At 45.4% G+C, this 9,961-nt stretch overlaps 1 protein-coding gene across 1 annotated transcript; it reads left to right on the plus strand.

Annotated features, from left to right (window-relative positions):
* SSTR1 (somatostatin receptor 1) lies at positions 4,823-8,185 on the plus strand. The gene has a single exon (XM_021403384.1). It carries the CDS (start codon positions 4,955-4,957, stop codon positions 6,131-6,133), a length of 1,179 nt encoding a protein of 392 aa, XP_021259059.1. The 5' UTR covers positions 4,823-4,954; the 3' UTR covers positions 6,134-8,185.

Here is a 9,961-nt window from a genome sequence, read left to right on the forward strand (position 1 = left end):
ATCCTTGTTCATTGTAGGGGAGTTGGACTAGATAACCTTCAAAAGGTCCTGTCCAAGTCAAGCAATTACATTATTCTATGAATTTCAGAGCAGGAAGTGCTCCATCAGCTAGTACAAAAGTGAATGTACTTGTCTGGAGTTCAAACCACAAGGTAATGCGACTGTGATTTATACAGTCCACTTGACTTTTGTTGCCTGTCTCCTTAAAATTACCTTCCATAAACAAATCAGACTAAGAGGTACGTATGCCACCTAATTTAGCTCTAGCTAATTTAGACTTGATGATTTCCAGTGGTCCCTTCCAACCTCTACAATTCTGTGTGATTCTGTGTGTGTGATCTCTCTCTCCTGTCCCTAAACATAAGCATAAGCATGGGATGAGCTGTACCTGGGATGCATAGCCACCTCCCAGAGGAATGACCGTGCGCAGCCTCCTTCATCATTTGTCCTTTCACCTTGCATCTCCACTGCTACAGGCTTCATAGAATCATAGAATCATAGAATGGCTTGGGTTGAAAAGGACCTCAAAGATCATCAAGTTTCAACCCCTCTGCTGAGTGCCGGGTTGCCAACCACTAGACCAGGCTGCCCAGAGCCACATCCAGCCTTGTCTTGAATACATCCAGGGACAGGGCATCCATAACCTCTCTGGACAACCTGTTCCAGTGCGTCACCACCCTCTGCGTGAAAAACTTCCTCCTAATATCTAACCTAAACCTCCCCTGTCTCAGTTTAAAACCATTCCCCCTTGTCCTATCGCTATCCACCCATGTGAACAATTGTTCCCCCTCCTGTTTATACTCTCCTTTCAAGTACTGGAAGGCCACAATGAGGTCTCGCCGGAGTCTTCTCTTATCCGAGCTAAACAAGCCCAGTTCCCTCAACCTTTCTTCACAGGAGAGGTGAATACTTGTCTTTCCTCATAGATGTCTTTCTTAACCATAACTGTAACCCTTGGCATGGGCTAAGCATTAGGTCTAGGCTGCCCAGCATAGCCCAGAAGTGAGAATTTCTGGAGATAATTCATTTTTCACTATGCCAGGGGAGGCAGGTCTTGCAAAAAAAAAAGTTATATTGAGATACATCTGCATGCATCTTAGGCAGACCTACAGTCTGTGTTGAAAAGGTCAAGCTGCCTCTCCCCATTTTGTGGCAGGACCTTTATAATCACAAACTGAGACCACTGGTCTATTCATTACAGTGAAATCCTGATCTTAAAAATACAACCATAAAAAAAATCTATGCATGTTCCCATATTAGAGTTTATATGTATCAGAATTTCTTCTTTGCAAGATATTTTGACTGCCATCTATTTCTTTCAATTCATGAGGCTGAAATGAGCCAATGTTGATATTTATAATGGTATGATATCATTATTTGGATAATAAAATAAATTATTTCTATTCAAGCATTCCTCCTTTATCAAGTAGTTAAGGTTTGAAATATCCACTTTTGAGTCATGAGCAGTAGAGAACTGAATGTTAGTAAAGATCTAGAATTTATCAGTAAAATATATGCATTGTGATAGAGAAATTGGTTCAAATGACAAGGCAGGCAATCAAATAACTTCTTTTTGGAAAATGGCAGCATTTTCTAAAGTAAATGTAATTTTCCCTATCTGTGGGAAACTTCAGTTAATGGAGAGACAGAAATCCTCAAGCCTTATAAATTGTGCACATGATATGTCACTATAATGATGACTACGATAATGTTTTGTTTTTCTGGGCATATGCATCAACCAGGTATTTGTATGATAACTAATGAGGTTTGTACCTCTGCAGGAGTAACAATTTACAGGTAACTGATTTTGAATCTTTGCAGTAAGAAAGAACATAACCCAAATTTATTTCTGTAGAACAGTTTTTACTGGTCATCTGACGCAGAGCCTAGCCAACTGCTAGCATTGATTAAAATGGGCCAAATCCTGAAGAAAGTGTCTAAAACACCTCCATAAGTGACTGTGTTTATACATATGCAGATACAGTGGAGGGCAATGTGGACAAGAACTTACATTTTGTGCTGAGGACATTGCTATCAATCAGTCTCAAAATCAATCCTTTTTACTCTTATCTTCACAGAGAGCAATATAAAAGCATTCAGATTCATAGTGAAACTACTGTTAAATGCCAACTTATAACAATACAAAGCAAGGAAATCCTTTAAGCAACACTCTGTAAGTAAATATTCCTAAAACGAAATGCTCACGTAAACAAAAATCGGATTATAGTTAAACTATAGGTTTTCAAAAAGACTAAAGTGCTGCAATCGACCAGATGTTCTTGCTGATGGGTTTGCAGTTATTTACTTATGCTCCTCCTCATGTCAGTGACTGAAAGCTGATTCACATTCTTCCAGAATATAAATTTTAATGAATATCATTCTCCAGCTGAATTTATGTAATTGTAGAGATGTGAACAGTGGCAGATAGCATACTGCAAATAAAGATTCTGCACGAGTGGTTAAATATAAATCTTTTCACTGTATACTGGAAGTTCTGATGCTAACCCGTGAGAATGTACAGTCTCTGAAACCCAAACTGTATAGATGAATTTTCTCAAGAAAATTTGCATGTCATCCCCAGGTGCTCTAACATCTAGCTAACACAGTCATATACAGCAATGGAGTGTTAAGACCATTTGCAAAGGTGACTCAGTAAAGACATTTCTATATTTGAACATAAACACAAAAAGAACACAAGATGACCAAAAGCCACAAAGAGCATAGTTAAAATAGAACATAAGTGCAATTAGTAACAATTGAGTAGGGTGGGTTTTTGTTGTTGGTTTTTTTTTTTTTTGGGGGGGGGGAGGGGTTGTTTTTGTTTTCTTATTTTATACTGTTAAATTTCTGGGTAAAATTTTATATAGACCCACATTTTCTTTTCTTCCTGGTCACAGAAGAAAAGGAAACAATTTGTTTAAGGCAGCTGCAAAAGGGTGCATTTGTTAAACATAATGCCTATGACAAGGTGCCAAAGAGTACACGTTGGTTCCTTTGCTGCGTCAAGGTGTATGTAGCTTGGAAGCAATGACTGACATGAGGAAAATCATACAATCAGCAAGATTACATATGTGTGTTGGAATAGCTACTGGTGATATAGGGTTATAACGAATTGATGGTGTGCATCTGCATATTAAAGTGGTAGGTAGTGATAATATGTATAATTGTGAGGGTGTGGAGACAGTGATAACAGGATTTGTGAACTGTAGGAGGTGATGGGTATGCATGGTAAAAGGAGTAGGTAGTGAGGACGCAGTGTGATGCTGAGCATAGCAGTGTTGTGAGGGGCATATGCATTGGTGGTGTTATTTATGTGGCATGGACCTGCTGTCCTTGGAAAAGTAGGCGGTACTCATAGGTGAGTTCATTTGAAGAAGCAGGTTGGTCTCCATTAAGGTGAGATGTGCTCACACATACGAGTAGCTACAATAGACAGAATAAGCAGATATTGGTTTTGTTTTTCTCTTTTACATGTGTATGTGCTGAGGGAGTGTTGATGCAGTAAGCAAGTATGGTGCGTGTGTTAGTGAGTAACTGTCTGGTTAATACAGAACAGGCAGGTGGTGGTTGTGTTAGGAAGCTAGCAAAGTTGTATGTAAATATAAGAGCAGACTGCATGATAGCATGATATGCATAGCAGATAGCATGTATGGAGCTAAGAGATCTACTGCCTGGAAGGAGGTGTGGATGTGAAGGTGACCAATGTTTGCCTAGGGAGCTGAAATGCAGTTTTAGCGCATTCTGCTGGTGTTAATATGTGTTTGGAGCTGGTGGCGTGGATGAGGTGCATGACTAATCAGTGTCTGACTGGGCATTACAGCATGAGTAGCAATTGGTTTTGATTGAATTTGTCTAGGATTAGAGTGCATGTACGAAACAGCACCATATGGGTCAGTGTGTAGAAGCAGTTTGTGGCTGCACATCCCTGTCAGCGATACGCATTTATTTTAAGTGCAGTATTAAGGGGTGTGTGTGTGTAGCATGTGATGGTTCCATTTGAATCGATACTGTGAGTGGAAGCAGTATGTGAGGGGACAGAAGAGTGGACAGATGGTGTGCTTGAGTGGCAGCATAGCTGGGATGTTCTCGGCACCATCATGGTGCAGATAGCAATGGTGAGCACTGGTTCTCATAGCCAGAAGGTGTGCTGGGGTGTGAGAATAGGACAGGGCTCAGGACATAACATGGGGAGCAGGGCAGGGCTGTAAAGTATTGGATGCCACTTACGTGTAATGTCCGGTGGTGGAGGTGGGATAGAGCGAGGTGGGGAGCGTGGAGCTGTGTGATGGTGGGAGGTGCAGGCATTGCTGGTTCCAGGCACTGCACAGCCCCAGGTTGTGGAGTATGTATTCAGTGCCGTGCTCGGTGGCAGCTCTGCGGGGTGGGCAATGTGCATGGTGCGGGGAGAGGAGAACGCAGCAGCTGCGTGGGGATGAAAACTGCCTGCCCATCCATAACCCAGGCTTTTGTCCTAGAGTGGGAAGCGTGGTCCTTTTGCCCGGGGTGCCCCCGGACTCAGATGCCATGGAGCACGGAGGGGCAGGAGGAGATGCCGGCTTCGTTGGAGCCAGTGCGGGGCGGGAGAGCAGCTCAGGGTGATAGGAGGCAAAACAGCGTGGGGCAGGAGCAGGGGCAGTGCGAGCAGCCGGGGGGGGCTGGGCTGGGAGGCGGGAGGTGGGAAGGGACACCCACTAACGTCTCCTCCCGCATTTTTTTTTTCCCTCCTCCTTTCGTAGCCGGTGACGCGCCGCTGCCTATTAATCATTCACCAGCCGGGTAGCAGCGATTCCTGCGCTCGGAGCGAGCGGCGCCGGCGGCCGCCTCCGTCCGTCCCCGCGCCCGCGCCCGGAGCACCGCGCCGGAGGGAGCCCGCCGGGAGCCCGCCGCGATGCTGCGCCCGGCGAGCGGCCGGAGCCAGCCGCGCTGAGCCGGAGCGGAGAGGTCCGGGCGGGGTATGCTCCCCGATGGCACCTGCACCAGGCTCCCGGGCGGTGCAGGCAGCCTCAGCGGCGGCAGCCACAGCAGAACTAGCGGCGCCTTGGAGGAGGCGGCGGCGAGGGGCATGGACTCGGCCGGCAGGAACTCCTCTGGTGCCCCGAACAGCACCTTGAGCGAGTCCCAGGGCAGCGCCATCCTCATCTCATTCATCTACTCTGTGGTGTGCCTGGTGGGGCTGTGCGGCAACTCCATGGTCATCTATGTGATCCTACGCTACGCCAAGATGAAGACAGCCACCAACATCTACATCCTCAACTTGGCCATTGCGGATGAGCTGCTGATGCTTAGCGTCCCCTTCCTGGTCACCTCCACCCTGCTGCACCACTGGCCCTTTGGCTCTCTGCTCTGCCGCTTGGTGCTCAGTGTGGATGCAATCAACATGTTCACCAGCATCTACTGCCTGACTGTGCTCAGCGTGGACCGCTACATCGCCGTGGTGCACCCCATCAAGGCAGCCAGGTACCGCCGGCCCACTGTGGCTAAGATGGTCAACCTGGGTGTCTGGGTGCTTTCCATCCTCATCATCCTGCCCATCATCATCTTCTCCAACACAGCGGCCAACAGTGATGGAACGGTGGCTTGCAACATGCTCATGCCAGAGCCCACCCAAAGGTGGCTGGTGGTCTTTGTGGTCTACACCTTTCTGATGGGCTTCTTGCTGCCGGTGGTTGCCATCTGCCTCTGCTACATCCTCATTATTGCCAAGATGCGCATGGTGGCCCTGAAGGCTGGCTGGCAGCAACGCAAACGCTCGGAGCGCAAGATCACCCTCATGGTCATGATGGTGGTGATGGTCTTTGTCATCTGTTGGATGCCCTTCTACATTGTGCAGCTGGTCAATGTCTTTGTAGAGCAGGATGACGCCACCATCAGCCAGCTCTCTGTCATCTTGGGCTATGCCAATAGCTGTGCCAACCCCATCCTCTATGGCTTTCTCTCAGACAATTTCAAGCGGTCCTTCCAGAGACTGCTCTGCCTCAGTTGGATGGACAATGCTCCGGAGGAACCCATCGACTACTATGCCACCGCCCTCAAGAGCAGGGCGTACAGCGTGGAGGACTTTCCCCCGGACAACTTGGAGTCAGGAAGCATGTATAGGAACGGCACTTGCACCTCCAGGATTACCACTCTCTGAGGAAGCATTCTTGCCCCCTGCCCCACTGCCCCCCAGCAGGAGGGTGAGTGGGGCCAGGCTGTGGCAGGGGGAGGCTGGGAGGGAGGGGGTTTTGATCCAGCCCACCAACAGTGGTGTTTGGCAGAAGAGGGTGTAAAGAAAACCCCATGTCCTCAGTGTGCTGCCCCATTCCCCTTGCCTCCTTTGAAACTGGGTGCATTTGCTGATGCTTTGACAGCCCCTTAGTAAACTGCCATGCTTAGGATCTGGCAGCCAGGCTCTGCCAGCCCTGTCTGTCTGACAAGCAGGTCCAACAAAGACTCTCCCCTTTTGTACAGGTCCCCTCTCCTTCCTCTTAGCTGGTGGGACACCCTGCCACTCAGCAGAGCCTGCCTCAGCCAGGCAGGGTCAGGCTCAGACCCCCTTGACCAGCAACAAACCTGCTCAGCATCCATGGGTACACACCTTTCAGTCAGCAGAAATGCTAGGAAAGTTCCCTCCTGAACACACCTGCCCTCTCCCAGCAAGCAGCCTTGCCCTGCCTCCTCATGGGGTAAAAAAGAAGGGAGCAAAAATGTCCTAAGAAAAGGAGCAGCTTTTGCTCTGCAGACAGCTCCCACCTTGCTGGGGCTTGGGCTCTGTGCTGTGATCAGACGCAGCAAAGCAGAAAAGCTCTTCAGAAAGGAATCTGATTGTTGCAGTGCCTCAGATCTCACAGCAGGATGCCAGCAGCAGGAGGTGATGGGTCCATGACCCACGGGGACAGAGCTGAGCTGGGGGCAGGAGGAAGCCTCGGGCTGGGAGAGGTGTGAGTCTGTTCCTCCATGAGACGGAGTGTGCAAGTAATAAAGTTTAAGGGGAGCACTAGACTGTGAAGTTCTTGTCTTGGGCTGCTCCATTGGCCATGAAACAGTGATGAAGAGATTGAGACACTTTTCAGTGACCTGGGTGGCCACAAAGTCACTTTAACTGACATGGAAAAAGGGGATTTTGTTCAAAATCTCCACCAGGCTCTTAAATAAATACTTGACAGAAAAGTAGCTGTTTGACAATAGCTATTACCCTAGCTCCAGTTTCTTCTGTTGCACTAAAAAGAGATAAAATTGGTTTCATAAGTTGCCAATGTAACATACTGGCCCAGAGCTTCAGAATGTTTCATTTCTGAGAAGTGTTGGTTTTAGTATGTCAGATGTCTTTTTATTTGATTTTTTGATTCTTGTCACTGTGCTGTGAACGTGTTTCTCTGAAGCAATTTATGTTGTGTACTTATGTCTGTGGTGGCTACCTGCAAGAGTGCTTTTAAAAGGGGCAATGCTCAAGAAGGCTTCTTTTCAGAGAAAAAGGTTGTAGCTTTTTCTAATTCTTTCATCTACATTGTCTCTCCCCAGAAAAACTCTCCTGAATTTTCCCTTTTTTCCTCCTATGAAACAATACTTTTCATATAGACAAATGAGGATTTACTGTTTGATAAATGACAGCTGATTAAACAAACCTTCTCTCCCTGCTCCCCTCATCCCACCCGCACACATCAGTACGAACCATGTTGAAACAAGCAGCTCTGTTGGTTTGTTTTCTGCCACCTGTATTAACAGTGTCACACAGTGGCAGGTGTCCCGGTAGCTGTGACAAATCACTTCTCCAGCTCGGTGCTGTGGTGGTATTAATTATAACTGCTGAGAGTTTGAAGCAAGGGATTGGGAAAAATCCTGGGTAGCAGCACACTCATAGCCCTGTGCTGGTAGAAGTGCACGCCATGCTGAGGGCGAGGCTGGTGGTGGAGGCATCCAGTACCTGGTGGTGGACATACTGTAGGTCTTGTTAAATGGTACCTTTAACTTTGCTCAGCAGCAGTAAGCAGGAGACTACTTTGTGCATTTCTTTCACCAAAAATTAGGTACTGTTAAATGAATGTATAAATTTAGTATTTCAAAGTTGCCTGATTCAAAGCTCATTGAAATGAGAGAAGAAATCCTAGTTCATTTCAGTGGACTCTGAGTCAGCTCCGTTTAGTTCAAAAACTGCTGATGTGGAAGCTGTTACATCCTTATTAAAACATTTTGTGAAATGCTTTAACAAGTGTACAGTTTATTTTCTTTTATTTCTCAGTGGGTCTCATTTAGAGAAAGCATACAAATATGAGTTTTGGTAATTTGCATGCACATACAGGCAAAAATAGAGCCAAATCTCTCCATAAGCATACTTAACTTTCCACAGAAACCAAACATCTGTCAAATGCCCCACGCTGCCACATGGTGCTATTTGTAGAGCTTCATTTAGAAACTCACTCGCAGTCTCTTCAAAATGGTATAAATCTCTTTTTTCACCCAGGCATCCTGTTATGTAGGATCAGACTAAACAGAGTCAGTCTACGTTCTACTGCTGGATTTGTTTAACATTAGGCACTATGAAGCAAAAGTGAAGGAGCAGTGATTCATATCTGATATTCAGCTTTGATGAGAAGGTGAGTCTGGTTTATCACTTAAAAAAACCCATGTGAATAAAAATCTGCCTTAAGTTGTTACGGATTTCTGCATGCCTTCCAGCACAGGCACTCTAATTTCAGTTCTCCCAGGCAGAGAGCAGAGGGCTGGTGCCCGCAGGCGGCAGAGCAGCTGGGCTGCTGGTGGCACAGCAGATGGCAGGCTTTCCTGCACAGAGCCACACAGCTAGCACTGCTGCTGTGGCACTGCCTGAAACGTTCCAGGTAGCTTCGGTTGGAAACATAACCTTCTTATGCCAAACTAACAACTCTTCCTGCTGTTTTTCACTCTGAGTTTAGTCTGACTTTGGCAATGGGAAAGGCGATAAAATGCTGCAAATCACTCTTACTTTGCTTTGGAGAACACAGTTAGATTGTTCTCTATTACTATCCTAACTTGTAGGACATGTCTACCAGAAAATAGGTTCTTGTGAAATAGTGTCACATACCAGAAAACAAACAGAATGCTTTTTAGTACTTTCCAAATTGCAAATGAAACTCTTTAAGATTTCATATGAAAATTATTTGTTATGTATTAATGCTTAATTCACTGAAAAAAAAAACAAACAGTGCCATATTTCTTGATGAAATTTTGTCTCTTTCTGCAGCCATAACAAAATTCATCTTCAAATAGGTAAACCATAACTTATAACCAGTAATGTGTTGCTGCATATTTCCCTAAGAGTTTAATATTTTAAAAATCTTTACTTTTATACACCTCATCATCACAGAATTTGGTCCTCTGTAGCTGAATCCCAAGGAACTATTGCTATGCTTTGTTTAGCCTGTTTAATTCTGCATAGCGTGCAGTGGACTAGATCATTTCCCCGATGCACAGAGAGCAAACGGCCTTCACATGGATTTTCCTAGCACATACACCAGGTACCTCTGCAGCATTTTCCCACTCAGAGAAAGGCAAGTGTGAAATTACTCTTCTTTCTCACTAGAACTTCCAAGAAGTACTGTTAGATATAGAAGTGCAATAAAGAAGTTTAAAAATCCTGCAACAAATGCAAGAAAATAAAAAAACAACAAATAAACAACAAAAAAGCCCACAAACAAACAAATCAGCAAACAAAGCCACACAACACAGAAAAAAAAATAGCCAATCAAATACTCAATCCAGTGCTCTAGACTTCCTCCCCTAGAAACCTTACCTGACTCCAGGACTCTACAAACAACAATATTAACTGAATCTCTAGAGGGGAATAAAGTCTTTTTACTGCATTATAGATTCATGACTTCCATCTCTAACACAGAACCCCACTGGACTGATAACTGCAAGCTAAGACACAGGAAGGAGCAGTAATTTACTAATTTGATTCCTCTTAGAGAATAATGCTTTTAAATGTTATATTTTGTAGAGAGAA

Source organism: Numida meleagris, chromosome 6 (genome assembly GCF_002078875.1).
Source record: "Numida meleagris isolate 19003 breed g44 Domestic line chromosome 6, NumMel1.0, whole genome shotgun sequence".
NCBI classification, from domain to species: Eukaryota; Metazoa; Chordata; class Aves; order Galliformes; family Numididae; genus Numida; species Numida meleagris.

Excerpts from the sequence above, each read along its gene's own strand:
- SSTR1 (XM_021403384.1), top strand. The coding sequence starts at position 4,955 with ATGCTCCCCGATGGCACCTGCACCAGGCTCCCGGGCGGTGCAGGCAGC.